Genomic DNA, 26,142 nt, shown 5'->3' on the forward strand with positions numbered 1-26,142 from the left:
TCTATACTCTGAGCACCGTCAGTGGGCTCTGTTATCATCTCTCAAGCAACCACATTTTCCGGTTCCTTCGGCTGTTTTCCAGCTTCGAATCGAGAGCGCCTAACTTGAATTGATGCACCTACTGAATATGCGGCACTTATTGGCTCTGCTGGTTAGGGTCAATGGTGGCATGGATGGCACCTCGTGAGAAAACTTCGAAAGCTTCTACTAAATTTCTCCTGTTTGTAGGTACAATACCTACCAATGTATCCTAGATCGCAGGTGGTTCAACGCGCCATATATCTGTGTTCTGATTGGCTGACAACTTGGTACCTTTTATCGCTCATGGTTCGTGCGTCCGCCATTTTGCAGGGACGGGGATAATAACGTCATCACTCATGCCGCTGTTTCAACTTTCATCCATCCGAACAGCGGCTGCTGTGTTGGCGGCAGAAGGGGTTTCCCGTCTTCTTGTCGAACACCTTTCCGGGAAATCCGAACTCAAGAGATAAGCTGCAGTATCCGACCCCGAATACTTCCAGGTGCTCGATTACAAGCAATCCCGAGCATTTACTTCTCCTGCCATGACCTAAGCAAAGTAACTCTCTCACATCATTGATACGCACTAGATTGGAGGGCTGGTCCCCACCTCTCTGCAAGGTGTGGGCAAGGTGGGCTTGGGCTGCAGGATTTGGCATTTGGCAAGTATATATGTCTGCCTGTCAGCTGTCCGTGGGGGTTTGCGCTTAACCCGTCAGTTATTGGCCGCATTATCACTAGGTTGGCTCGTATTTGCGGATGTAATCCGTACCGTATGACTTCCGCAGTAAAAGTAGTCTGCGGCTCTGCCAATCTACCCGCAAACGGGCAGCCCGAAGCCCGTGCTGTTTCGTTTTAGCTTACAAGCTGTTCGTGCATAACAGGTACCTCGCGCAATGCGGAGGCGCGTCGCACAACAGATCGCATCAGGGAAGATCCGATGCAAAGCTGAGAGAGGGGACCTACCTGCTATGTAGGTAGATGTAGTCAGCACCTATCAGACTGAAACTGACTGAGACAAACGGGGTCCGGGACGGAACTTGGCTGAACGGCCGGGTAACGGAAAAAGTGCCAAAAGAGAAAGATGGAAGAAAAGAGAGAAGCCGGCCGGCCAACGCCACCGAATCTGTAGATCATAATATCGTCATGCTCTTCGAAACGGCCCAAGCAGGGTTAGAGCTTGTTTAGTCCGCATGACCTGCCAGTAGGTTTAATTCTTGGAGAGAAATTGTTGGTCATGCTCGGCATCCGCACGCTGATCATATTTGCACCAGGTATTTACCTTCAGATCAGAGGTAGAGGTGGTAAGGCAAGTGGTGGAAACAGAAACCTCACAAAAGTTACCCAGCTTACTAACTTCTCTAGGTCGCCCCTTAATAACTCTCTGGGGAGAAACCCACTAGAAATAGTTCGTATATACTTTTAACATATTAGTAAACAGGGTAACTCGTGCACGACTTTTTCTTCCACCACTTGTAAGGTTAGCACTTGGTTAGCTAGTTAGATACAGTAGGTTCGGATAGTAATGATAAGAGATGGGCCCGGTGGATGGCGGGGTGGATGGCGGGAACCTGATCCGTCGTCGGCCGTACGGATTAACTAGGTACCTTAGCTAAGGCGGGTCCACCATACTAAGCATGTGCGGATTTTGGAGTACAGATCGAAACGGCCCAGAAGGGCGCGGGGCAGGCGAGTGCCAGCTGCCAACCTGGCACGACGCGTCGGCTCATCGCGTCTCCTACGTAGAGGTAGGTAATTACCTATCGCAAGGCTACTAGTCAGCCTTGCACCCAAGAATATACATTGGTTTCGACCGTGATTTAGTGTAAATCACGTAGGAACAAGTGGATAACACGGTATACAAACAAGCCTAGTTTTCTCCAGCTCGAACGGTTACACCTGCGGGGGCACAAGATAGCCTGATGCAAGGCGCCCCCGACCATGGCAGCAAATGTCACGATAAAGGCCATAGAAGCCGCTACAGTAGGTCTCCAATCAATACAAATCAAATGGTCAGAGGCTCTGACAATCCCGATAGATTCACCAAATCCAGTCGGGCCAAGTCATCGTCGACTTGTGCTCCGTTGCCAAAGAATTGGTCGAAAACAGCATTGATGCTGGCGCGACAAGTATTGGTATGACGGATACTCGTATTCAACCACAGAGCCGGAACCACCGAACGCTAACAAGATTCGTCTGAAAAGAAGTGCGTTTCAAAAATCAGGGCCTGGACTCGATCGAAGTCCAGGACAATGGCTCAGGCATCTCTCAGCAGAATTACGAGACCCTGGCCCTCAAGCATTACACCTCCAAGCTGTCGACGTATGCCGATCTCACGACCTTGCAGACTTTCGGTTTCCGCGGTGAAGCCCTTTCCTCTCTTTGCGCTCTGTCGAATTTCTCGGTCGTGACATGCACGCAGGAGGAAGCCCCTAAAGCAAATAAACTTCAGTTTGAGTCCTTTGGCAAACTCACGAGCACAAGTGTTGTCTCGGGCCAGAGGGGCACCACCGTCTTCGTCGAGAACTTGTTCCATAACCTCCCCGTCCGGCGTCGCGAGCTCGAGCGGAACATCAAACGAGAATGGGGCAAGGTTGTCAACTTGCTAAACCAGTACGCCTGTGTTCTGACCGGCGTCAAATTCTCCGTCTCCCAGCAGCCTACCAAGGGCAAACGCATGGTGTTGTTCTCGACCAAGGGCAACCTTACCACCCGGGATAACATCATCAACGTCTTTGGAGTCAAGACGATGAATGCTTTGATTACCCTGGAGTTGAAACTGGACTTGACCCCTACCACTACCCTACTTCAAAAACAGAGCCTGCAGGACGATGAAAACACAAAGGAGATACTCGTCCGAGGCCATGTTTCCCGTCCGGCCCACGGAGAAGGGAGGCAGACGCCGGATCGTCAGATGTTTTATGTCAATGGCCGGCCATGCGGACTCCCGCAGTTTGCAAAGGTCTTCAATGAGGTTTACAGGTCATACAACGTATCACAATCACCCTTCATTTTCGCCGACATCCAGCTTGACACACATCTCTACGATGTCAATGTCAGCCCTGACAAGCGGACCATCTTATTGCACGACCAAGGGCAGATGCTGGATAATTTAAAGGAGTCGTTGATCGAGTTGTTTGAAAAGCAGGATGTCACCGTTCCTGTGGGCCAGCTGTCTACAAATAAGCAAACGCCCTTCAAGAAGCTGGCTGTCCCCCGCTCGGAGACACCAGTTTCTCGCAAAGAAAGTATAAAGCGCGGGAGCACTGCATACTCCTCCCCTTCTATACCAAATGATGCGAACTCGGGAGCAGATCGTCCTGACAATAGCGAAGACGATGGTGACGAGGAAGAGGAGGGGGCCCGAGGGGAGGAGAGGGAGGAAGAAGGTGAAGACGGCGAAGAGGATGAAGAGGAGGGTATAGATTCGGACGACGAGAACGGCGGTGGGAGACAGTTCAAGGCAAAAGGGCGGAAGGGGACGTCCGACTCCCCCAGGTCGATATCTCGGGCCACTAGGGGGTCCAGTCTCATTACTCGCTGGGTCGAGAGGAAGACAAATGTGCGGGAGGTCACAAGGCCTGCAGGCCGAACCCTAGATGGTGTTATGGATAGCGATGGGGCCAAGGGAAAGGAGCGAGTCATTTCCCAGTTAGACAAGGACGACGACTCGACTGCAAGTGGCCCGGAAGACAGTGGCGTCGGCGAGGAGGATGAAACGGACATACCTAAGAGGAACGCGGCGATCCTCGGGAGCTATAGCGCGCAGCCCGGCTCGCAGTGCGGCTTAGCTGGCAAGCCCACAATCGATGGCCCCGATACGACTAGAGAAAGCCCTGATGACGAGCGCCATGAGTCTCCTATACCTGCAATCCCTCCCCCAACGCAATCGCGGCCCAATCCCACGCCAGCAACAAGGTCGCCGAGACGTCCGGTGCCGCAGGTTGCAACTATAAGGATCGGGGACGATACAGTTACTAGCGTCCTTGGCCCGCCAGCGGCCAAGCGGTTGAGGACCTCTGCAGCACCGGAGGCATCTACGCCAAAGCCTAAGAAAGCAGAAGTCAAACCTTCGGCTCCTTTACCGTCATTTGGAGGTCGCCTGACTCAAATGTTTGCGGCTCAAGGCTCGTCCCAGAGCCCCGATGTCGATCATTTCGAGCCAGTGACTGGGAAGGAAAGCGACCAAGAAGAATCTCTTTTTGTCTCCCAGAGCGAGGATCAGCACGGCAATGACGGAGAAGCGACGGCAGACAACCATGAAATCGATCGGCCAGGCTCTGATGAGGAGGCCGACTCTGATGTCGAGCATGAACAAGAACGAAGTGAAGATATAGACGGCGAGTCGATAGAAGAGACCGCGGGCCACGTCGATATGCCATCGGCAGCGAGTGGCGATGACAACGAGGAATACGTGGAGGAAGAGCAGGGGTCACAGGAAGCTCAAGAATCTCAAGAAGCTCAGGGAGGCTTGAGTGTTCAAGAGTTACTAGCGGCGGCCGAAGGGGCGGGAAATACTAAAGAAGATATGCAGAAACGCTCGCAGATACTCCTCAAGGGAGGCTCGAGGAGGAAAGACTCGACACTGCAGCTTATGCAACGCTTGAAGGTCGACGAGAGTAGGATACGAGGACAGATGCAGGAGTGGAATAGTCGCCGCCTAGCAGGCTTCTCGTCCAAGGTGGCGGGAGAAGACGAGTCAGACGACCTGGAAGCCGATGACGCCGAAGAGAAGCTGTCACTGAAAATCTCAAAATCCGATTTTGGCAAGATGAAGATCCTAGGACAGTTCAACTTGGGATTCATCCTCGCTGTCCGCGAGGCCGAAGAACCTGCCGACGGCGGAGAAGGTGGAGAGAGTGAATCCCCCCAGGACGACGAACTGTTCATCATCGATCAGCATGCCTCTGACGAAAAGTACAATTTCGAAAGGCTCCAGGCGAGCACGGTCGTCCAGTCACAAAGACTCGTCCAGCCAAAAACACTCGAGTTGACTGCCATAGAAGAAGAGGTCATAATGGAGAATATCTCCTCGCTCGAGACCAACGGTTTTGACGTGAAGGTTGACGACAGCGGCGATACACCAGTGGGCTCTCGCGTCCAACTTCTCAGCCTTCCCCTCAGCCGAGAGACGACCTTCTCTCTCGCCGACCTTGAGGAGCTGATTTTCCTGCTCGCCGACAACCCAACATCGAGCGCTACGACGGTGCCGCGGCCGTCCAAGGTGCGAAAGATGTTCGCAATGAGGGCATGCAGGAGCAGCATCATGGTCGGCAAGGCGCTCTCGCACAGGCAGATGGAGAAGGTCGTCCGGCACATGGGCGAGATGGAGAAGCCATGGAATTGTCCTCACGGGCGCCCGACCATGCGCCACCTCTGTGGACTGGGCGCGTGGGAGGGGAGGGCATGGTCAGAGGGCGACGATATTGACGGGAGGGGCCTCCAAACGGACTGGGCAGGATGGGTCAAGGGGAAATCTAAGTCGTCGTGAGGATTCAAATCAATCTAGGTAGCCTTTCGCGGGGGGTTACTCCGTATCTCTCTCTTGGAAAGCTTTAGGTACACTCACTCGGTTGTCTTCATAGAGCATCATCATCACCGCTTTGAAACTAAGTGAGCTTCAAGTTGCCCTATCATCTCTGCTTGTCCTGACTCCCATCCCATAATATCCGTTCCCTAGCCTGTCATTACAAACTCCGCAAATTCCATACATACAGACAAACAATCGAGCAGAAACACCAAGCTATCCCCGTTCCATCGACCCAACATGACATCGTCCAAGCCAACCTACCTTTAAGCACACTCATACGGATCTTCTCGCCCACCACATCCCCCCTTACTCGTCAAGCCCACCATACCTCGAATACCTCCTCTCCTCTCCAACTCTCCCCTCCTCCGCAATCTTCCCACTGACCCCCCGCTTACCAAAGGTAGACGAGAAGCCCGCCTCGGCCCCCACCCCAGCCCCGACACCATAGTCGTTACCCGACGAGACCTGCCTCCCGCTGCCGACCATGACGGGCGGCGTCGCGGGCTTGAGCTCGCCATACGGCTTCGAGTAGAAGAACTCGCTCTCGGGCTGGATCGAGCTGTTGCGGTTGCGCGGCACCATCTGCGGGTTCTTCTTCAACAGCAGGTTCTGCTGCTGCTGCTGGTACCGCGTCGACGCCAGCGCCGCCGCGGCAGGCTTCTCGTCCACAATGTCCCGACTGCCGCTGACGCGGCGGTCGTTGAGGGCGATGTCGGCCAGCGCGGGGCCCCTGGACGCCGGCGGCGGCGCGAGCGGGTTGCAGCGCAGCGGGTTTGGGTGCCCGGCGGCGGAGCCGAGATCGCTCTCGTTCTCGTCGGGGCGGATCCCGGCGTCCGAGTCCGAGTCCGAGTCGTTGTCATCGTACGGCTGGGCGATAGCCTCGTAGGCGCGCCGGCTGCTCGGGGCGACGGCGGCGCCGGGGCGGCCCATTTCGCGGGCGCGCTGCTGCGTGCGGCTGATGAGCGAGTCGGACGCGTACCAGGCCTCGGTGAACCTTGCGGCGCGGGCCGGCTGCGCGGTCTGGTGCTTGGGCACCGTCGGCGTCGCGCGGTGCGAGGCCACGGTGCCGGTGCTGAGGCGGGAGGAGCTGTTCGGGCGGGACGATGACGACGACGACGCCACCTGCGTCGGGGAGGAAGGGGATGCGTACGCTTGCGCGTAGCCGTACGCGGACGAGCCGCGGCTGCTGGTCCCGGCGAGCGGGATCTCGGCGTAGGAGCCGCGGTGTGAGGAGCGCGGGGGCGGGGGCGCGGACATGCGCTTCAGATCGGCCGAGGTGGCCGAGTTGCGAGGGGAGTTGCCGGGCGTGATCTGGTACTGGCGGCTGGGGAGGTCGACGCGGGAGTCGCGCGTGCGCAGGGAGGTGTCGGAGCCCTGGCGGGTATGCATGAAGGGGACCCTTGGGCCCCGCGATATGTCCTCGTAGGGTGTGCCGGAGCGGCGGCGCTCTTCCAGCGGGGTCGACAGGCGCTTTTCGCTCTCCGTGTAGGTGGACGTGGTGGCGATGGAGGACTTGTTGCGCTTGTGCGGTCGGGCTGTCAGGTGGCTCTCTAGCGGGTTCATGTCCGGTGGCATGTTTTGGATCCGTCGGAACATAACGCCCAGCCACAGCGAGATAGCCAGGGACAGAAGATGCAGTGCGCCGTCTGCGATCAGGAGGTAGTATACAGCCGGGATGATGACGTCCATCGCGCCCTGGTTCGGCAATATGGTGGCCCACTTGGATCCATTGTCCCGGATGGCCAGAATTCCGTAGGCGAAGATGGGCGCGACACAGAGATCAGAGATGCCCGCAAATGTGTGATAGGCCGCCGAAGAGCCTGGAGTCCGTCCGCCAGCGGCTCGGGAGAGGTGGTAAATGCCATAAATGCAGTGGATCATGGCGACTCCAGGCTAGTCAGATAACATGATCAGTCTCTGCATTCCTCAGCCTGACACATGCATCCACTTACCGTGATTCTCATTACCCACGCCGTCAAGTCCGGCATCTTCTTGATGAGGATGATCATGACCAATACGCCAATTGCCCCGATCAGCTCGACTATTCGCAGCACCATCTGTACCAATCTCATGGTCTTAATCCACCATTTTTTACTGTCCATGGGCTTCCAGTACACAGACCGTTGCCCCAGGACCTCATGAGAGCTGCTGGCATTAGTGAAGAGCGACAACGGGGCGGGCCCGCGCTGGGAAGTACTCACTCGGGATGTTGGTTGAACGAGATGAGCGGGCCATTGGGCCTAGGTTTGGACCGCTTGGGCTCAAGGCTGGCACGAGTTACAGCCTTGGGATCAAATGGAGTGGAAGGGAAACGACTGTCGTCATACTTGTCTGCCTCGTAGAGAAAGGGCTGGTGAGCGCTGACCATGTCTGCAATGGGGCGTCGACCTCGAAGGAATGGAAATGTTCGGTGGGGGGGAGGGCTATACCGACTGGAATGTGGTATAATAGAATTATGGTGGTGGTAAGAACGAAGGGTGCATTCCACAGACGGGATGGATGGTCCCCCTCTATTCGTTTGTTCCTGGTGTGGTTGTTCCCAGGGTTACCACAGCAACAGTTACTTTTGCATGTCCGTGCATCCATCTATGTCTCAGCCCCAAAGACTCATTTGGGTGCCTACGTAATTACCAATTACTTCGCGAGCAGTTTTGGCTCAGCGCTTCGAATCTATATGTAGGAATAGCAGAGAGGCATCCCGTCATGGGTGTAGCATACTATTGTTTCGTAGAGAACTCCGCCTTTACTCCACGTTAAACCACAGCCCGTCCTGGACTTGCTTATCGGGTGCCAGTTCGGCCGACTAGTAGCGGGAACGGAGGCCCCACTGGGGCAATGGGTCTCGGAGCCAGGTCAACACCGCCGACGAAATTCGACTCACCTCCGAGAGCACCTACCCGCCATTCACAGGAACACGAGATGTCCTGGAGAAACAGCAGGATATTTGTTTCATATTGTCCATTGTCTTGATTCCGTTCGGAGGATACGGCCATGTCGTTATTTCAACCGAGCCGGGGAGTTTGCGCAGCTTGTGCTCGCTCTCTGCTTCGTTCATCTTCAAGTTCTGCCGTCCGTTGGTATTCATCAGATACGCCTGCGCGGAATGGCCGTCCATTGCGCATGGCCGTCATCGGCTCTGGCCCGGCAGGGTTTTACACCGCGTATAGGGTCATGAGCAGAGTCCAGGGTGCCAAAGTGGATATGTATGAAGCGCTGCCAGTCCCCTTTGGCTTGGTGCGATTTGGAGTTGCCCCGGACCATCCCGAGGTGAAAGTAAGTCCAGATTCCTTACTCGCCATCAACCAGCCGAGAACTTTCCCTCTGAGCAATATGATAGAACTGTCAAGACAAGTTTGAGGAGGTTGCTAGTTCTGCGGACTTCACTTTCGTTGGGAATGCCTCAATCGGGAATTCCAGCAACCATAGTGATGGTAACAACATCCCCTTGCCCGCTCTCCTCCGTAACTACGACGCCATTGTCTTTGCCTACGGCGCATCCAAGGACAAGAAACTCGGCGTCCCCGGGGAGTCGAGTTTGCAGGGGATCTACTCGGCTCGAGAGTTCGTCGGATGGTACAATGGCCTCCCAGAATACGCCGGCCTTGCGCCGGACCTGACTCGGGGCGAAGACGCTGTAATCGTCGGCCAGGGGAATGTCGCCCTTGATGTGGCCCGGATGCTCCTCGAGAATGTCGATGTCCTGAAGAAAACGGACATCACTGCGCATGCTCTTGAGACTCTGTCCACCAGCCGTATCAAGAGGGTCCATATCGTCGGACGCCGAGGCCCAATGCAAGTATGTATTTCTCGTCCGATTTAGCTTGGTATCGGGCTGGATCACTTACACAGGCAGGCTGCATTCACCATCAAGGAAATCAGAGAGCTTATGAAGCTCCCCAAGGTCGCCTTCCATCCCGTGGATCCGTCCTTGATTCCCGAGGACACTAAGAAGTTGCCTCGGGCAGCCAGGAGGCTGATGGATATTATTCTCAAGGGCTCTACGGAGTCGCTTGATAGCTGCTCGAAATCCTGGTCTCTAGACTTCTGTCTGAGCCCTAAGAGTTTCGAGGGTGGTCCCGGCGCATCATCTTCAAGAGTCAACGCGACCTCCTTCGAAAGAACGACGTTGTCGTCTCCATTTGACCACAGCGCTTATGCATCGGGTACTGGCGAGGTTATTCAGCTTCCATCATCAGTTGTTTTCCGTTCGATAGGCTACAAGTCTGTAGCCCTAGACGGGTTTTCCGAGATGGGAGTTCCGTTTGACGAACGGAGGGGCATTATCCAGAACAACGACGGTCGTGTTCGGCGGGAAGTCAGGACGATAGACGGCGCGATGACGACTAGTAACTCCCCCGGTCTGTACTGCGCCGGATGGGTGAAACGTGGCCCGACCGGAGTCATCGCCTCTACGATGATAGACGCGTTTGCTACCGCGGATGCCATTGCCCAGGACTGGGAATCTCGAGCACCGTTCTTGCACCAGGCCACAGAGGAACTCATGCCTCGGGGCTGGGAAGGCGTCAGGAGCGAGATCAGGCCAGACAATGCCAGAATTGTGCAGTGGGCTGAGTGGCAGAAGATTGACAAGACAGAAAGAGAGCGGGGCCTAGCCGCCGGCAAGGAACGGGAGAAGTTCACCAGTACAGCGGAAATGTTGGCAGTAGCTGGCTGAAGACAGCCTCGAAACAGACGTCGACCAGACATGTAATATCATCATAAAATCTACAACCATAAACAACTCTATTTTCTCATGAGCTTTTCAGCTTCTCCGTCAGCTCGGGAACCTTCTCAAAGAGGTCTCCCACCAAGCCCACATCTGCAACCTGGAAGATTGGCGCATCCCCGTCCTTGTTAATAGCCGCAATAACTTTGCTGTCCTTCATTCCCGCGAGATGCTGGATTGCCCCAGAGATTCCGACCGCCATGTATAGCTGCGGGGCGACCACTTTCCCGGTCTGCCCAACCTGCAGACTGTTATCTGCGAAACCGTCGTCTACAGCTGCCCGGGAGGCGCCGACGGCAGCGCCAATAGAATCCGCAAGGGGCAACATAACCCGGTCGAATTCCGCCTTGGACTTCAGGCCCCTGCCGCCCGAAACCACCCTGCCCGCCGTGGCCAGATCAGGACGGTCCGACTTGGTAAGATCTTCGGAAACCCACTCGGTAGGGCTCTCCGCCTTGGGATCTGCGCCGTCTTCCACGGCAGCAGAGCCTCCCGCAACCTCCGCCGCCGGGAAAGCAGTTCCGCGGATGGTAATGATCTTGATCGGATCGGACGATTCGACAGTAGCGATCGCATTTCCGGCATATATCGGTCTAACGAACGTGTTCTCGCCCTCGATCGCTATGACGTCCGATATTTGCTGCGAGTCCAGCATTGCAGCCAACCTAGGCAGGATGTTCTTGCCAAAGGCAGTGTGGCCAGCAATGATATGAGTATACCCTCCTTTCTTAATGTTCTCCGCTAGTAATGGAGCGAAATTCTCGGCGAGTCCCTATGTGTGAGCGGCCTGTTAGTCATGATATGACCCAAGCTGCATAGGGATCCAATGGCCATGCCAACCTTCTCATACGCGGCATTTTGCACCACAACGATCTTCTCGACTCCCTCGACCTTGGCAGCCTCTTCAGCAACCGACTTTGCGTTGCTTCCGGCAACGAAGGCATGAACCGGGCCCCCCAGCTTCTTTGCCGCCGTAATTGTGCTTAGAGACCCAAGGTTGAGCTTCCCTTCTCTCTGTTCCAAGATCGCAAGCGACGACAACAGGCGCTGAAGGGCAGAGGGGCTTGCAAACCCTCGACGGGTATGTCCGAAGACTACCCGGCGTGCAGTGGCTAGCATTTTGAGGGTGCGATTGACTTGTTTGCTGTTCACGCAGCCCGGCCAAAGCGAAAGGAATTGAAAAACGAAGAAATGTTGTCAACTGCTGCTACGAGTAATCGTCACGACGGTTTGCTGCGGCCCGAGGTTAACCAGCAGTGGAGGGCTCATGGAAGGCTCTCAGTCTCCGGAGGACTACAGGGGTGAAAAGCACAGACCACCTCTAATTGACGCACGCCGCCTTTTGGCCTTGATTCTCAGGCATTTAAATTCGTCCGTGGTTGTCTACTCGCCTGACTGGCGCGCCGAAATTATTTCAAACGCGATACTCTCACGAACATCGACAGCCATCCGAGGAAAGCCGTTTTGCGCCGACTTCCATCCCCATTGCATCGCGCCAAGTACTATTCTGATAGTTACATTCTGATTGATTGAGATTGGCGACACGCCGTCGCGTTGCCTATATTCAGCCTTACGGGCTGTAATTCGCTGCTGTCCTCGTTCCGATACCTGTCCAAGCTCGCTCTATCAACTTCAAGATGGAGGAGGGATCCGTCAGCTACGGCACGCCTACGAATGGCCCTTCACCAGGCAGTAATCCAATTCTGGCTCAGCCCCCTCTCGAGCCAGATACATCTACCCCTGGCAATCAAGGTGAAGGTATGCCACAAGCCAAGCCTCAGCCTCCTCCCTTGGACATCTTGGTGCTAACAAAGCTTGTTAATCAGATATCAATATGACGGAAGGTCATGAGCCCGCGATCAAGCAAGATAGTACCACTCCTGCTCCTGCAGCTGTGTCGGACAATCCCTTGGATGCGCCTGAAGGCCCTCCGCCAGAGTCAACTAGAGGCGCGGAAGATCAAGAGATGGGAGATGCGCCGAAGGACGAGGCTGCCCAGGGCGAGAATAACGATGCCGTCGGTGAACAGGAAACCGCTACCGATGCCAAAACGAAAGAGTCGATTGAGAATGCTGCCCGGGAGCATCTCATTTCGCAGAGGCACGCCATTGTGCTCCCAAGCTACAGTACTTGGTTCGACATGAACAAAATCCACAACATCGAGAAGAAGGCGTTACCTGAGTTCTTCAACAGCCGGAATCGCAGCAAGACGCCGGCTGTCTACAAGGATTACCGGGATTTTATGATCAACACTTACCGTCTGAATCCCGTTGAATACCTGACGGTTACCGCCTGCCGCCGAAATCTTGCCGGAGATGTTTGCGCAATCATGCGCGTCCATGCCTTCCTCGAGCAGTGGGGCTTGGTCAATTATCAGGTAGGTAACAAGGGGGACCATGTCATGGGTGGACCACTTTGCTAACAACCGTAGGTGGATGCTGAACAACGGCCCTCGCATGTTGGACCCCCATTTACGGGCCACTTCAAGGTCATCTGTGACACTCCTCGGGGCTTGCAGCCATGGCAGCCTGCTGCAGACCCTGTCGTCGTGGATGGAAAACAGAGCAAGGACACGGATGCAAAGGCAAATGCTGTCCCCGGCTCTAGAAGCGAGCTCAACTTGGAAGTGGGCCGGAACATCTACGAGGCGAACGCAAAGGGCGCCAAGCTCAACAAGTCTGAAAAGAAGACCAACGGCGATACCCCCACCACCAATGGTGTTACCTCCGCTGATGACCTGACCAAGATGCCAATCAACAAGGTTAACTGCCACAATTGTGGTGTCGACTGCACGCGCGTCTATTATCACAGCTCACAAGCAGACCAAAACTCCAAAGCCAAGTATGACCTGTGCCCCAGCTGTTTCCTAGAGGGACGACTCCCTGGGAACCAGACGAGCTCGCACTATACCCGGATGGAAAACCCAACCTACACATCGATCTTGGACCGAGACGCACCTTGGAGTGATGCTGAGATTCTCCGGCTCTTGGAGGGATTGGAGCGCTATGACGAAGATTGGGGCGAGATTGCGGATCATGTTGGCACTCGCACCCGCGAGGAGTGTGCTCTCCAGTTCTTGCAGTTGGACATTGAGGAGAAGTACCTCGAATCCGAGCCGCCTCTAAACGCCCCTACGGGCCTCCAGATGCTGGGTTCTGCCGGTGGGCAGCTGCCCTTCAGCCAGGCTGATAACCCTGTCATGTCTGTGGTGGGCTTCCTTGCGAGTCTGGCGGACCCAGCTAGCACGGCGGCAGCCGCAAACAAGTCTGCCGAACTGCTCAAGCAGAGCCTGCGGAACAAGCTTGAGGCGGGCGAGCAGGGCGAGGCGGCACAAACAAACGGCAAGGGTAAAGAGAAGGAGGGCAGCGACTCGATGGACGTAGACATCCGGCAGGAAGTCACCACAACGACCACCACTACTACAACCAAGACGTCGACAAGCGCCCTGGCAAACATTCCACTGGCCTCGATTGGCGGTCGCGCCGCAGGGCTTGCTTCTCACGAGGAACGAGAGATGACGCGTCTCGTGTCGGCAGCGGTGAATGTCACACTCCAGAAGATGGAGCTGAAGCTGAAGTACTTCAACGAGATGGAGGCCATCCTGCAGGCAGAGAGGCGGGAGCTTGAGCGGGCGCGGCAGCAGCTCTTCCTCGACCGCCTCTCCTTCAAGCGGCGCGTCCGGGACGTGCAGGAGAAGCTGAAGACGGCCGCTGAAGCTGGCGGCGACCAAGGGTATCATCTGGCCATGGACGCCATGACTGACGGCGAGAGGATGAGTTTCCAAGCCTCGCCAGCAGTCGGTTCCGTCCAGCCGTTGAGCGCCGACGGCCAGATCAAGAGCTACGAGGCTTGAGGTTTTTTTTGATGCCGCGGAGGAATGTGACACGGTTGAACGGGTTTCCTGGTAATGGCGTTTTCGGTCTCGGACGAGGACAGCTTGGTGGTCCTGTGTGAGAGTATGTTATCTGTTGGCGCGTGAAAATGGCTCTTTTTTCTCTTTGGGTGTATCAACCATGTCCGACAACTAAAGGGCGGCATTATGGAAGAGCCTTGGGTGGTCAGTCCACGGTATTATTATCATCACTCCTGGCACTTGACTTGGCCCTTGGCAGGGGTGGTTTGTTACTGGGCTTGGATGGTCGGTCAGGCAATATACGCATATTAGTGTAGCTTGTATGAATCGACAGGCCACTTTGCATTTGCATGTGAAAGCTGTCGGCAAGTCATGCTCTGTGGGTCAATTCTGTGGGCCTTCCATTCGGGGGTACCTATCTCTGGGCAACGGGCAAGCGGGCGGCCAAGTGGAAGGGCAAAGCGGGGCCAATGGCGGCTGTCGTCAGATGCGTAGTGGGGGTGTGGCCGGTTGGCGGCTATTAACCTCGGCTTAGTGAGGTCACTTGGGACACTTTTACCATGGCTCGTGTCGGAATCGGTCCAGTAACCCGCTGCCGAAGCTAATGTGACTGGAGCTGTCTAGAAAATAACCTAGGTTCGCCAGACCCAGCCTAGTTTGCGCGCCGTTGCTGCCCATATCTCTCTCTCTGCCTCGCTACCTGTGATTCTGTCCAGCACACGGAAAGGACGTTGGGGATGTTGGCATCGATCGTCAGAACTGAGGCTCGGTCTGCCGTTCTCAGAAGTAGTATTAGACAGTTTAGAGCACCTCTCGTTCGTTGCCCCTCCCTACTATCTTGACCCATCCATTGGGAAAGTTACTGGGCAGTTGCGCTGACCTTTGCTTAGAAACTCACAGCTATGGCGCCCGCAAGCAGACGGAGCAATAGCTCCTCCCTCCCTGCCGGTATGTTCTGTTTCTTTCCAGCCGATCGAGCTCGTGATTCTAATACGCACCGCACAGGTTATGTCGAGGACAAGTCCAAAGGCCCGATGCTCCGGTTCCAGGACTCGCTGCCACAGCTGCCTGTCCCTACCCTCGAAGAGACGGCAGCACGCTACCTGAAGACCCTCAAGCCCCTCCTCTCCCCGGCAGAGCTCGCCACGAGCAAGAAGGCTGTGGAGGAGTTCATCGCCCCCGGTGGACCCGGCCGCAAGCTACAGGAGAAGCTGATTGCGCGGAGGGAGGACCCGAACTGCAGGAACTGGCTGTACGAGTGGTGGAACGACGCAGCGTACCTGTCGTATAGAGACCCCGTGGTCCCGTACGTCAGCTACTTTTATTCGCATCGCGACGACCGGAGGCGGCGCGACCCCGCGAAGCGCGCGGCCGCCATCACGACCTCTGTGCTCGAGTTCAAGAAGCAGGTCGACGCCGGCACCCTGGAGCCCGAGTACATGAAGAAGCTGCCCATCTGCATGGACAGCTACAAGTGGATGTTCAACGCCAGCCGCGTGGCGGCCAAGCCGGCGGACTTCCCGGTCAAGTTCAACCCGAGCGAGCACAAGCACATCGTGGTCGTGCGCAAGAACCAGTTCTTCAAGGTCGCGCACGAGGTCGACGGCAAGCAGCTCAACACGTCCGAGCTCGAGGCCCAGTTCAGGCGCGTGTACGAGCTGGCGCATCGGGCGCCCGCCGTCGGCGCCCTGACCACGGAGAATCGCGACGTCTGGGCCGACGCGCGGGAGATCCTCTTGGGCGCGGGCCCCGGCAACGCCAAGGCGCTGGAGGCGATCGAGTCGGCGGCGTTCCTCGTCTGCCTCGACGACGCCTCGCCCGTGACGCTGGAGGAGCGCTCCCACCAGTACTGGCACGGGGACGGCCAGAACCGCTGGTTCGACAAGCCCCTGCAGTTCATCGTCAACAACAACGGCACGTCGGGCTTCATGGGCGAGCACAGCATGATGGACGGCACGCCGACCCACCGGCTGAACGACTACGTCAACGACGTCATCTTCAACAACAAGCTCGACTTCTCCGACCCGACGGTGCGCTCCAACCTGCCGGAGCCGCAGGCGATCAACTTCACCATCACCAAGGAGGTGCAGGCCGAGATCGACCGGGCGGTCAAGGACTTTGACAACGTCATCGGCCAGCACGAGCTGGCGGTGCAGGCGTACCAGGGCTACGGCAAGGGCCTGATCAAGAAGTTCCGCTGCTCGCCCGACGCCTACGTGCAGATGGTCATCCAGCTGGCCTACCACAAGATGTACGGCAAGAACCGGCCGACGTACGAGAGCGCCGCGACCCGGCGCTTCCAGCTGGGCCGCACCGAGACGTGCCGCTCCGTCAGCGAGGCGAGCGTCGCCTTCTGCAGCGCCATGGCCGACCCGGCGGCTGACGACCAGTCCCGCGCGGCCCTCTTCCGCAAGGCCGTCGACAGCCACATCGAGTACATCACGGCCGCGTCGGACGGCAAGGGCGTCGACCGCCACCTCTTCGGGCTCAAGAGGCTCCTGGCCGCCGGCGAGGACGTGCCCGCCATCTACACCGACCCGGCCTTTGGCTACTCCAGCTCCTGGTTCCTGTCCACCTCCCAGCTCAGCTCCGAGTTCTTCAACGGCTACGGCTGGAGCCAGGTTATCGACGCCGGCTTCGGCATCGCGTACATGATCAACGAGAATAGGTTAGTCTCCTCCTCTTGGTTTCCTCTTCTCACTCTCCTTGAAAAAAATCACGTGCTAACCACCGGGATACAGCATCAACTTCAACATCGTCTCCAAGGGCCTGGGAAGCAACAGGATGAGCTACTACCTCAACGAGGCGGCCGGCGACATCCGTGACCTCCTCGTGCCCACTCTCGAGCCGCCGAAGGCGAAGCTGTAAAATGTTAGTTTTTGGCTTTTGGGCTATCTTGGTTTTCGCAGGAATAGAGACTAGGGTAATTTCTTGGGCCTTGTTTGGACATCAAGGGGATTTGTCATTTTCTGTTCCTCTTTTTTTTTTAGAGAAAAGCTCGCATTTCTTGAATCATGAAGGCGCATCGGGAAGACATTATGTGCAAGCGTGATTTGGTATCTGATCTGAAATTTGACTATTTGCAGTCCTCCAACGAGGCTTGGAAGCAACGGCTATAAATGTTCTTTACACAAACCCGCACTACTGCACTGCTGCAGTCTCCAAGTACTCTCCCTGCTCGCCTTACTCATACAACCGATGGAAAAAAAGGGTTTCTGCTCAACCGGCGTGCGACACTATCTCGTTCACCAGGTCCCCCTTACTCTCATCGTAGTAGGTGCAGATCTGCGAAGGGAGAGGGAGCTCTACGTAGTCATCATCCGGGCCGGAGATGATGTTGAGGTTGATGCCGGCAGACTTGCTCGAGAAGATCCTGGTGGCTATGCTCTCCTTGCTGAAGTAGATCTGTGCGCCGTCGATCTGGTCCATCAGGACCGTGGGTATGGTGCCCATGACCTGCAGCGCAAAGTTCTGCGACTTGACAATGTCGACGGTCGAGACGAGGGAGTCCACGATGAGCGAGAGCCTGTTCGTGTTCTCAATGGTTATGGCGTTGGCCTTGCCTTTGACGATGACCGTTGCGTGGTTGCACTTGCTGATGAGGATCGAGTGGGAGATCTCCGCATCGATCGTGATCGGCGTAGAGTCCTTCTCGAAGTTCTCCTGTGCGGTTATTAGCAACGTGCTGTTTGCTGGAGTGGAGCGGAACAAGGCGAAAAAATGATACTCACAATCATCCACTTATTACCGTCGAGCTCCTTCTTCGGCGGCTTCTTAACCCGCATGCTCTCAGGTTTGGGCTTCTTCCCTGGGACAGGGGGGCTCTTGCCGGGGACTGACCCGTCACGGTCGGAAACGGTGGATGCGGCTCTTAGAGAAGGGTTCTTGTGTGTCATCTCCGATTTATCAACCTTTCTAAGGCCCTTGGTGACAGACTCGCCCTTGTTGAGCTCCGAGAATACAGCGCCGAGACCCCCTGCTGGTGCCGGCGCTGCCTTCTGGTCCTTGATCTGAAGCACTGGTGGAGGACCTGGCGGAGGCGGTGGTGGAGGACCGCCAGCACCACCGGGCGGAGGCGGAGGAGGCGCTGAAGGCGTAGAAGCCAGGGCCTTCACCACTTCTTGTACCGGCTGGCCCTTTGCATTCCAGGGAATGCCGTTGGGGAAGTATTGCTTGACGTACTGGGCGAGGTCCCGGAATATCTGGTAAAAGGCTTGCACCCAGTCGACTTGTTTCTGGTCCCTACTCTGGTATTAGCAGACTCGCTAGATAAACGTTGCGTGCCTTCGGGGATACAGACTTGTCCTTAAACTCCTTGAGCACTCGGTTTCCAAAGAACTGGGCCGATCCCAGACACTCCTCCACGTGTTTGTATGGCTTGTTCTCGACCGTGACCCAAGCAAGAACCATTATGCCTTCCGATACGGCGCTCAACTGACCGAACACCTGAGAGCCGCGATTCGCCTCTTTCATGTTGGTCACGGCAATGAGGGCGTCGTTGATCGGCTTCAGGAGGTCCTGGTATATAGACATTTCCGCCCCGGACATGTCGGGCTTCTTCGACTTCGTCGTGATGAGCAGGAACTTGCGCTGCTCCCGAAACCCCAGGGCAACTTTGGCAGCCTTGAATGAGATTAAATATCAGCCTCTACCCCGGGGTACAACGAAAAGGGGTCCCCATCTCACCTGGTCCGCTATCAGTCCACCCAAGCCCTTGCTAATTGTGAGGTATTTATCCACGGATTGGTTTATAAGCGAGTCGAATTCCTCTATGGACTCGGGCACTGGTTCTGGAGAAAGGACTGGCGCAGGAGCTGGTGCTGCTCGCTGTACCGGTGGAAGAGGGGCTGGCTCGATGCCATTCGCTGCGATACCGCTCTGTAGGGTAGGGACGGCTTGTGGCAGCTCGATGGTGGACGAAGCGATGTCTTCGAGACGGGCCGTAGCAGCCTCGAGTCTGTCTATCATCTCAGTACCTATGTCTCGGTGCGCTCCCTACCTGCGGATGCAGAATTGGATGGCGTTCACCAGCTTCGGGGCAGGAGCAAAAGGGCAAAACGGGTGCACGAGAGCGGGTAGACATACCGCTTGATCAGCGTGGTAAGGTTGTGCATGTTGTTGGTTGCCGCCATTTTGGCAAGTGTTACTGAGCTCGCCTATAGAAAGACTGCGAGCGGTGGTGTTGAAGGCGTTGAGAGGAAAGGCGCAGGCCGCGCAGGGAGCTGACGGATTGGCAAGCTTCACGGGGAGCTTGGGCCCGAACTGAGAGCAAGGGGGTTGGTTGGTGAACCCCAAGGGTACCTAGTACGGAATATACTTGGCTAATAGTCGAATGAACTAGAATTAAAACCCAACAGGACTCATAGCAAAACCGCTAAACAGGGACTCGATAATACAGAGTCAAAGAAGACATACGGAGACTTGTGTCTCTAAATACTCGCACAGATGCAGATCGCAGGCAGCATTGAAAAGATGTCGTGGTTCCGGCAACACACCCAAAACATGGAACTCGACCCCTGTCGGTCAATAACGGATTCCTGGAACCACTCCGTATTCGTACCTCCGTGCGCCGTACTTTGTAGCTCTTTTTTTCCGAACAAGCTTTAATAGGTGGGGCAGGGTCCGCCTGCAAGCAGCCTGTCTGACATTCTCAGCCCTCGAAACGGCCTTATCCGCGTCTTGAGAGAGCACAGCAGGCGCGGTTACCTGTTACCATTGGCTGAACTGCAGAGCTCAAATCTTGACATTGGACACTGCAAGGCTGGCTGCAGAGAGTAACACTTGACCAAACTTGGACATTGGCCCAACGTGCAGCATCAGCGATATCTTCTTTCCTCGACCTTGGTGATGTCGGCGATCTCTCTCCTTTTCCACCCAGCAAGTACTTCAGCAGAGAGCCATATACTTGACCTGACTCTGTTGCCTTGTCTTAGCGGATATAAAGTCAGTATGGGTTCCGAAAACGTGACTGAGACGGCGGAGGATGGGGATCAAGTTGTAGACTTTGTCACTCTGGGCATGTTTATAATTGGTATGCCTCCGAGTTTTCAAAGTGTCTCCTATTTCTATCTAGAGGGTGACTCGCTTGTGCTCAAGTTTCAACGGGTGCTGATTGCGTCTTAAGTTTGCAACCCAAAGCAGTTGGCTCACTTCACAACCACCCTGCAGATGAGATAGAGTTCCTCCCGCCGAAACCCCCCGTCCGCGATGTTCTCGGCGGCGCAGGGTCGTGGTCCGCACTCGGGGCAAGGCTGTTCTCCCCGCCGCCACTCAGCCGGTCGGTGGGGTGGATCATCGACCAGGGGTCCGACTTCCCGGCGACCCTCACACGGCTGATCGACAGCTGGGCCACCGGCGCCGTCTTCCGGCCGAACCCGGACCGGCTCACCACGCGCGGCTGGAACGGCTACGCCGACAGCTCGGAGCGCCGCGCCTTCCGGTACACGACGCCCAAGCGGCGCCTCGCCGCCGACGACCTGTCGGGCCCCCTGCTGCGGGCCCGGGCCTTCCACGTCATCTGCTCGCCCTCGCGCTGCCGCGACCTGGTCGCCGACATCCTGGCCAGGCGCAGGGCCGAGGCCGCCGACTGCGCGAGGCCGCTGTTCGTCTGGGAGCCCGTGCCCGACCGCTGCGTGCCCGACGAGCTGCTCAACTGCACCAACGCCCTGCCGCTGGTCGACGTCTGCAGCCCCAATCACACCGAGCTGGCCGGGTTCATGGGCTCCGACGGCCTGGACCCCGAGACGGGCGAGATCAGTACTGCGGCCGTGGAGCAGAACTGCGAGCAGCTGTTGGCGAGCATGCCGCTGCAGAGTTGTACGTCCCTCCCCTCCCTCATCCCCCTTAGATAAGTTGGTAGCAAGGGGCTAAAGTAACCCCAACCCCCTCGTCCTGTAGACACCCTCGTCATCCGCGCCGGCGAGAAGGGTTGCTACATCGCCAGGAACGGTGGTCGCAAGCGACCGCCGGCAGGGTCCAGCTCGCGGGGCGGCAAGAAGCCCAAGAAGAAGGAGTACGTCCGCGGCGGCCTGCAGCCGGACACGGACATGGAGGCCCTCTTCGCGGGCCTACTCCAGGACGACGAAGGCGCCGTGGTGCGCGAGGAGCTGGAGGCCGACCCCGGAACCGAGATGTGGATCCCCGCGTACCACAACCACAACCACGACGACGACGACGACGGGGCATCCGGACAGACGAAAGTCGTGGACCCGACCGGCGGCGGCAACACCTTCCTCGGGGCGCTGGCGGTCGCGCTGGCGAGGGGCAAGCCCGTCGAGGAGGCGTGCGTCTGGGGCAGCGTCGCCGCGAGCTTCGCCATCGAGCAGGTCGGCGTGCCGCGCATCGGCGCCGACGACGCCGGCCGCGAGACGTGGAACTGCGTCCGCGTCGAGGACCGGCTGAGGGAGTTCCGGGACCGCGTCGGTGTGGACGAACCGCCGCGCGATGGGGAGCAGGTCTAGGCTAGGGGGCTGCATTTTATATCATCTATCTTCTGCTGTGTTGCCTTCTCAGAGTCGTGGGGTGGTTGGGCTAGGGGGGTGGGGCAGCACAGGGGTGAGGGGGGAGTGAAGTGAGGTGAGATGACCGTGATTCACTTTGACTTTGTCAGAAGGGAAAGGACATATAGGTGCGAATACGGGAGTAAGTTTCCATCGGGCACCCCCCCTCAACCCTTTTCGGGAGGTTGGCGTAGTGGGATAGTGACCCGGTCAACCGCAGGTCTGGGATGCCTAACCTCGTGAAGGACTAATTGTGGATTCCTTCACTTCCCCTCCCATCATGACTGAAAGGTTGTGAGTTCGAGACTCCGGTCTCGATTTGGGGGTGTTCGATTTTTTCAATCTTTTTTTTTTTTTTGCTTTTTTTATTTTTATTCTGGTGCCGGACAGAGTTAGACATTAGCGAATATGTTGCTACTTCATGCTGTCGACCTACCTTGCCTCCTACACGGCGTTCTTGCGGCTCCTGTACCTGACAGGCCGCGTGTTGGTCGCGATGTTCTCACTCACCATATTCTTGCTCGCGCCTGTGCCAGGCAGCCTGAAGTTTGGGAACTTGGTTCATTGTAGCTACTCAACCGCCGATACGTAAAATCATTACTCAGGTACATTATCCGTATACCTGTCCCCCATCCCTCTCACATACGTCTCTTGGATAGGTAGGTAGGTAGTTCAATATTCTACAAAAGCCCGAAACGCCATACCCCTTATTGATATCCACTGCCAACCACGTTACAACCACCGCCATCCATTCCTCAAATCTTGTACACGAGCTCTCCATCCGTATACCTAGAATACGTGTCAGCACTGTCGTCGCCAAAGCAGGTGGGGGAGGTGAAAACTTGCATGATCTGATTATCACGATCCATCTGCTCCAACGCCTTGACGGCCTCTTCCCTAGCGAAGGGCCCGCTCCGGCCAACCTTCGCGTTGACGGCGTCGATGAGCGCGTCCACGCTCGCCGAGTCGTCCTCGAACAGGTCCGTGTTCATCAGCGGCCCCAGCGCCCTCCGGAACACGCCCAGGCGCTCGGGGGTAATCTCCGCCTCGAGAGTCAGTGCTGCGGCGCCGCTGGCCAGCTCGGCGTCTTCTTGCGTCTCCTCCTCCTCCTCCTCCTCCCCTTCTTCCTCTTCTTCCTCCTGGGACTGCGACTCGAGCTGCGAGGCCGGCAGGGACGAGGCGAAGGACAGCTGAGACTGCGAGGGCTCGCCGGCCGGCGCGCCGTTCCTGCGGCCAGATCTCCGAGGCGTGGCGTTGTAGATGTCGTCTTCGCCGTCGTCGTCGCCATCCGCGGCCGGGGGCGAGCTCCGGGCGGCGCGGCCGGCCGCGCCGTTTCGCCGACTGCCCGACGCGTTCGGCGTCCGAGCGGCACGGGCGGCAGTGCGCGCAGTGCCGGTGCGGGCGGAGGAGGTACCGCGGTGGTTGTCTTCATCGTCCGAGTCGTCCGAGTCCTCGCTCGACAGCTCGGGCTCAGCGGTCCGGGTCTTTCTGCGCTTCTTCCTCGACTCGTCCTCGAGGACTTCTTTGAACAGGGCGAAACGGAGGATGGCCTCGGCGGCGATGGCGTCGCGCTCATCCACCCTGTTGGAGAGGCGCGACTTTGCGTGTGCCGTGGCCAGGCGGATGAGCGTCTCCAGGGTACGTACCGTCATGGGGCTGGTCTTGCGCTGGTTCCCCTCCATCTCGTCGTTCCGCAGGCCCACGTAGATGTCCGCAATTCGATCCGAGGCTTCCTGGGTGAGGACGGGCTTTATTCTGGTCTTGGCGTACTGGATGTACTTCTTCATGAAAGGAATGCTGAGGACCTCGTGCTTCTTATTCGCACCTCGACCCGAGGTGGTCGTGACGCCGGAGTGGAGCATCGCATCGTACTTTTCGTACACCTCGGTAGGTCGCTGCGATTCAGCCTGGCTATTCAGCGCGACATTAAGAGACTGCTGCGCATTTTCCCTGACCGGTGCGCCTTCCTCCGTCCCGGGCCGCCGGTATCTATGCATGCGGAGAACATGCTCAGATATCTTGCGATCCCGAGTGTCCTCGATGTCATCGGTGACGACGAACAAGAGATCGAAACGCGAGAGCAACGAGTCCGGGAGGGCAATGTTCTTATGGGGATCCTTGTGGGTGTCGTATTGGCCAAAGATGGGGTTTGCGGCCGCAATGACGCTGCACCGCGCATTCAACGACGTGTGGATGCCGGCCTTGGCGATGGTGACCGTCTGTTGTTCCATGACTTCGTGGATAGCAACCCTGTCGATATCGGACATCTTGTCGAACTCGTCAATGCAAACAACTCCGCGATCGGCCATGACCATGGCACCCGCTTCCAGGCGTCGCTCGCCCGTCTCCTTGTCCGATGTGACAGCAGCTGTCAGACCGACACCGGAAGAACCACGACCAGTGGTCGCAATGGCGAGAGGGGCCGTGTTGAGGACGAAACGTAGGAGCTGAGACTTGGCCGTTGACGGATCGCCGACCATGAGAATGTTGATGTCTCCTCTCAGGTGGGTTCCGTTCTCCAGGTTCTTCTCCATGCCTCCAAGCAACATCAGCAGAATCGCCTTCTTGATGTGGTCATGCCCGAATATGCTCGGTGCCAGTGATTGGGACAACAGTTGAAAGACGTTGCGCTTTTTGGCGATCTTGTTGATGTTCCGAATGTCGGTATCGGTGATTGTTGCTGTTGCCACGCCCGCGCCAGACTTGGATGACAGGAGGACGATGTTATTGGCTAGGATCAAAGTCTTGAAAAGAGCACTGTTGTGGTTCGTGTTTCGGTTGCCGAGTGTTCTGTAGATGCCAACTAGTTGGACTCGGTCGCCAGGCTTGACCTTGTCAACCAGGTCGTCGTCAAGGACCACATCCACGCCACGGGGGAGCTGCCCTGCAGGCGCTCTCTCTGGCATCTCCTGAATGGAAACGGTCTGATGGTCTCGGTAGGTGCAGAGGCCGTACTCTGTGAGAAGTGGGTTGCCCTCATCATCCTCCTGGGGGTATACGCTCGACGTTGTCGCACCATTCGTCATAGTCTGGTCGAGGTACTCTCTGTAGTGGAAGATGTTTTTGGTCTCGTTGTAATGCACGCTCTTGACGACCTTGGGGCGGATCAGAGAGCACCTTGTGACAATACCTTCGATCGATACCATATTATTGAGGTGCTGCGACGATATGGTTCTGGGATTGCAGGCATGCAGCCCAAAGCTGCCGGCCCAAGCGCAGTAGTACATGACTTCGGCGTCAATCTGGTCAGGTCTCGCCTGAGGAATCGTCTTGACGATCTCCTTGAGAGCATGATTGAAGGCCATGGAGTATTCAAATGGCGCTGTGAGCAGTCCCTCGGCGATTTCGGCATTGTGATCGCGGACATGGTCGATATTAACAACTAGTCTCTGCTGGTTCTTCTGGAGCATCAAGATGATGTCCGGCCTGTAGCTTCGCGCATGTTGATCATCTATGGAAAGGTGGTTAGTGGCAAACCGCTGGGCGAGGGGTTAAGAATGAAGGCGTGGACGTACGAGGATCTAGGAATTCTTCAGCCTGGCGGATACGGTTTCGCGCCGCCTCGTCCCGAAGCCAGAGAGCGTCCATGATGTTTTCGATTACAGAAACCTAAAAACGCAAGGCGATCGAATAAGGAACGGGATCGCAATCGACTTCTGGCTGTGGTGGTGGAACAAAATAGAATGCCATGCGTTTGAATGTGCGAAAGGTGGGCGCAAAAGGGAGACGCGACGCGCAAAGCTGGAGCGCGTAAAGTGGTTTCGCGTCAAGCCAATCAGCGTAGCGTATTCAAGTATTCATTCTCCCTAGCCCCTGGTGCCCCTGAATGCGGGGCACGTGAACAAGGAAAAGCACAAATCATTATGGCCCGACGAGTTCCAATAGCCATGAATTTGCTCAAGAAAATCTAAGGTTGTTCTAGGCTCTCAACTGAGGCGATCAACGTTATTCCAAACATTAATACTTCGTGGGTCTCCAATCTCGGATTTGTGAAGCCCGGAACTTGGGAACTTGGAAGAATTGGGATACAATTCCATTTCGCTGCCGCCTCATCCGCCTATCCAAGAGAGACACGACGAAGGGTCGAAGATTCGAGGTCAATTTAAGGCTGGCCTCCTGAGGATGTTATTGAACTGATCTATATCTCGTCTAATGGCGAAAATCTACTGCCGCCTTATTCCAATTCAAAAACTCGAAACCTCCACTCGTCAAATGCTTGTCACGTCACACGTTGTGTTGCGGTTATTTTCAGTCGAGGGTTGAGCATTCTCGACTTGCTCCACCTGTTCGCTGTCCTGAAGTCACTCGTGTTCGCAATGACCTTGCAACCTTGGGTTGTCCCTTCGGGCTAACACGACGGAACGACGCAAGCAACATCCCGAGACATTGTCGCACGTAGACTCGCTCCGTCCTCCGTCCTGCTTTCTGTGCTCTGTCATTTGACTGTAGCCCAAGAGACCTGACGGTTGAGTAGAGTCGGGTCGGGCTGAACTTGCCGGTATGCCCTGATCAGTCT

General features: G+C 56.5%; 9 protein-coding genes across 9 annotated transcripts; 5 read left to right on the plus strand and 4 right to left on the minus strand.

Annotated features, from left to right (window-relative positions):
• Window positions 1–1,706: 1,706 nt before the first annotated feature.
• QBC33DRAFT_538728 (uncharacterized protein) lies at window positions 1,707–5,700 on the plus strand. Its single transcript, XM_060427925.1, has 4 exons — window positions 1,707–1,766; window positions 1,888–2,001; window positions 2,057–2,153; window positions 2,223–5,700. The coding sequence occupies exons 2-4, from the start codon at window positions 1,960–1,962 to the stop codon at window positions 5,507–5,509; spliced, it is 3,426 nt and encodes a 1,141-aa protein (XP_060283178.1). The 5' UTR covers window positions 1,707–1,766; window positions 1,888–1,959; the 3' UTR covers window positions 5,510–5,700.
• QBC33DRAFT_619699 (uncharacterized protein) lies at window positions 5,528–8,349 on the minus strand. Its single transcript, XM_060432752.1, has 3 exons — window positions 7,750–8,349; window positions 7,501–7,693; window positions 5,528–7,441 (listed from the first exon to the last, which is right to left on the minus strand). The coding sequence occupies exons 1-3, from the start codon at window positions 7,914–7,916 to the stop codon at window positions 5,855–5,857; spliced, it is 1,947 nt and encodes a 648-aa protein (XP_060283179.1). The 5' UTR covers window positions 7,917–8,349; the 3' UTR covers window positions 5,528–5,854.
• QBC33DRAFT_538734 (FAD/NAD(P)-binding domain-containing protein) lies at window positions 8,225–10,390 on the plus strand. Its single transcript, XM_060427926.1, has 3 exons — window positions 8,225–8,821; window positions 8,886–9,344; window positions 9,402–10,390. The coding sequence occupies exons 1-3, from the start codon at window positions 8,540–8,542 to the stop codon at window positions 10,221–10,223; spliced, it is 1,563 nt and encodes a 520-aa protein (XP_060283180.1). The 5' UTR covers window positions 8,225–8,539; the 3' UTR covers window positions 10,224–10,390.
• On the minus strand, window positions 10,186–11,605 carry QBC33DRAFT_538736 (uncharacterized protein). Its single transcript, XM_060427927.1, has 2 exons — window positions 11,115–11,605; window positions 10,186–11,046 (listed from the first exon to the last, which is right to left on the minus strand). The coding sequence occupies exons 1-2, from the start codon at window positions 11,391–11,393 to the stop codon at window positions 10,300–10,302; spliced, it is 1,026 nt and encodes a 341-aa protein (XP_060283181.1). The 5' UTR covers window positions 11,394–11,605; the 3' UTR covers window positions 10,186–10,299.
• Window positions 11,606–11,911: 306 nt separating this feature from the next.
• QBC33DRAFT_451941 (SWI/SNF and RSC complexes subunit ssr2) lies at window positions 11,912–14,127 on the plus strand (the record flags this gene model as incomplete). Its single annotated transcript, XM_060424630.1, has 3 exons — window positions 11,912–12,032; window positions 12,101–12,651; window positions 12,706–14,127. 3 exons carry the CDS (start codon window positions 11,912–11,914, stop codon window positions 14,125–14,127), a joined length of 2,094 nt encoding a protein of 697 aa, XP_060283182.1.
• Window positions 14,128–14,701: 574 nt separating this feature from the next.
• On the plus strand, window positions 14,702–17,337 carry QBC33DRAFT_538742 (acyltransferase ChoActase/COT/CPT). Its single transcript, XM_060427928.1, has 4 exons — window positions 14,702–14,942; window positions 15,018–15,075; window positions 15,133–16,795; window positions 16,869–17,337. The coding sequence occupies exons 1-4, from the start codon at window positions 14,865–14,867 to the stop codon at window positions 16,993–16,995; spliced, it is 1,926 nt and encodes a 641-aa protein (XP_060283183.1). The 5' UTR covers window positions 14,702–14,864; the 3' UTR covers window positions 16,996–17,337.
• Window positions 17,188–19,615, minus strand: QBC33DRAFT_538743 (adenylyl cyclase-associated protein). The gene is made up of 5 exons (XM_060427929.1): window positions 19,213–19,615; window positions 18,814–19,084; window positions 18,428–18,750; window positions 17,859–18,369; window positions 17,188–17,790 (listed from the first exon to the last, which is right to left on the minus strand). Exons 1-5 carry the CDS (start codon window positions 19,257–19,259, stop codon window positions 17,347–17,349), a joined length of 1,596 nt encoding a protein of 531 aa, XP_060283184.1. The 5' UTR covers window positions 19,260–19,615; the 3' UTR covers window positions 17,188–17,346.
• Window positions 19,616–19,641: 26 nt separating this feature from the next.
• QBC33DRAFT_587148 (uncharacterized protein) lies at window positions 19,642–21,659 on the plus strand. Its single transcript, XM_060431507.1, has 3 exons — window positions 19,642–20,158; window positions 20,296–20,943; window positions 21,025–21,659. The coding sequence occupies exons 1-3, from the start codon at window positions 19,975–19,977 to the stop codon at window positions 21,585–21,587; spliced, it is 1,395 nt and encodes a 464-aa protein (XP_060283185.1). The 5' UTR covers window positions 19,642–19,974; the 3' UTR covers window positions 21,588–21,659.
• Window positions 21,660–22,175: 516 nt separating this feature from the next.
• Window positions 22,176–25,443, minus strand: QBC33DRAFT_619706 (putative dna replication licensing factor mcm3 protein). The gene is made up of 2 exons (XM_060432753.1): window positions 25,142–25,443; window positions 22,176–25,077 (listed from the first exon to the last, which is right to left on the minus strand). The coding sequence occupies exons 1-2, from the start codon at window positions 25,212–25,214 to the stop codon at window positions 22,382–22,384; spliced, it is 2,769 nt and encodes a 922-aa protein (XP_060283186.1). The 5' UTR covers window positions 25,215–25,443; the 3' UTR covers window positions 22,176–22,381.
• Window positions 25,444–26,142: the final 699 nt, after the last annotated feature.

Source organism: Phialemonium atrogriseum (assembly GCF_030411735.1).
Source record: "Phialemonium atrogriseum strain 8032-3 unplaced genomic scaffold QBC33scaffold_13, whole genome shotgun sequence".
Taxonomy (NCBI): domain Eukaryota; kingdom Fungi; phylum Ascomycota; class Sordariomycetes; order Cephalothecales; family Cephalothecaceae; genus Phialemonium; species Phialemonium atrogriseum.

What these genes read in the sequence shown, in the direction of transcription:
- QBC33DRAFT_538728 (XM_060427925.1), top strand. Translation starts at nt 1,960, where the DNA reads ATGGCAGCAAATGTCACGATAAAGGCCATAGAAGCCGCTACA. An exon ending in AGGCCATAGAAGCCGCTACA is followed by an intron (nt 2,002 to 2,056) that starts GTAGGTCTCCAA and finishes CAATCCCGATAG; the next exon opens with ATTCACCAAATCCAGTCGGG. An exon ending in TGCTGGCGCGACAAGTATTG is followed by an intron (nt 2,154 to 2,222) that starts GTATGACGGATA and finishes TCGTCTGAAAAG; the next exon opens with AAGTGCGTTTCAAAAATCAG.
- QBC33DRAFT_619699 (XM_060432752.1), bottom strand. Translation starts at nt 7,916, where the DNA reads ATGGTCAGCGCTCACCAGCCCTTTCTCTACGAGGCAGACAAGTATGAC. An exon ending in TCGTTCAACCAACATCCCGA is followed by an intron (nt 7,694 to 7,749) that starts GTGAGTACTTCC and finishes TAATGCCAGCAG; the next exon opens with CTCTCATGAGGTCCTGGGGC. An exon ending in CGTGGGTAATGAGAATCACG is followed by an intron (nt 7,442 to 7,500) that starts GTAAGTGGATGC and finishes TTATCTGACTAG; the next exon opens with CCTGGAGTCGCCATGATCCA.
- QBC33DRAFT_538734 (XM_060427926.1), top strand. Translation starts at nt 8,540, where the DNA reads ATGTCGTTATTTCAACCGAGCCGGGGAGTTTGCGCAGCTTGTGCTCGC. An exon ending in CGGACCATCCCGAGGTGAAA is followed by an intron (nt 8,822 to 8,885) that starts GTAAGTCCAGAT and finishes GCAATATGATAG; the next exon opens with AACTGTCAAGACAAGTTTGA. An exon ending in GACGCCGAGGCCCAATGCAA is followed by an intron (nt 9,345 to 9,401) that starts GTATGTATTTCT and finishes TTACACAGGCAG; the next exon opens with GCTGCATTCACCATCAAGGA.
- QBC33DRAFT_538736 (XM_060427927.1), bottom strand. Translation starts at nt 11,393, where the DNA reads ATGCTAGCCACTGCACGCCGGGTAGTCTTCGGACATACCCGTCGAGGG. An exon ending in AAAATGCCGCGTATGAGAAG is followed by an intron (nt 11,047 to 11,114) that starts GTTGGCATGGCC and finishes GCTCACACATAG; the next exon opens with GGACTCGCCGAGAATTTCGC.
- QBC33DRAFT_538742 (XM_060427928.1), top strand. Translation starts at nt 14,865, where the DNA reads ATGTTGGCATCGATCGTCAGAACTGAGGCTCGGTCTGCCGTTCTCAGA. An exon ending in GACAGTTTAGAGCACCTCTC is followed by an intron (nt 14,943 to 15,017) that starts GTTCGTTGCCCC and finishes ACCTTTGCTTAG; the next exon opens with AAACTCACAGCTATGGCGCC. An exon ending in TACATGATCAACGAGAATAG is followed by an intron (nt 16,796 to 16,868) that starts GTTAGTCTCCTC and finishes ACCGGGATACAG; the next exon opens with CATCAACTTCAACATCGTCT.
- QBC33DRAFT_538743 (XM_060427929.1), bottom strand. Translation starts at nt 19,259, where the DNA reads ATGGCGGCAACCAACAACATGCACAACCTTACCACGCTGATCAAGCG. An exon ending in CTTACCACGCTGATCAAGCG is followed by an intron (nt 19,085 to 19,212) that starts GTATGTCTACCC and finishes GATGATAGACAG; the next exon opens with ACTCGAGGCTGCTACGGCCC. An exon ending in CTCAAGGAGTTTAAGGACAA is followed by an intron (nt 18,370 to 18,427) that starts GTCTGTATCCCC and finishes ATACCAGAGTAG; the next exon opens with GGACCAGAAACAAGTCGACT.
- QBC33DRAFT_587148 (XM_060431507.1), top strand. Translation starts at nt 19,975, where the DNA reads ATGTCGGCGATCTCTCTCCTTTTCCACCCAGCAAGTACTTCAGCAGAG. An exon ending in TCTGGGCATGTTTATAATTG is followed by an intron (nt 20,159 to 20,295) that starts GTATGCCTCCGA and finishes ACCACCCTGCAG; the next exon opens with ATGAGATAGAGTTCCTCCCG. An exon ending in GAGCATGCCGCTGCAGAGTT is followed by an intron (nt 20,944 to 21,024) that starts GTACGTCCCTCC and finishes CTCGTCCTGTAG; the next exon opens with ACACCCTCGTCATCCGCGCC.
- QBC33DRAFT_619706 (XM_060432753.1), bottom strand. Translation starts at nt 25,214, where the DNA reads ATGGACGCTCTCTGGCTTCGGGACGAGGCGGCGCGAAACCGTATCCGC. An exon ending in TGAAGAATTCCTAGATCCTC is followed by an intron (nt 25,078 to 25,141) that starts GTACGTCCACGC and finishes ACCTTTCCATAG; the next exon opens with ATGATCAACATGCGCGAAGC.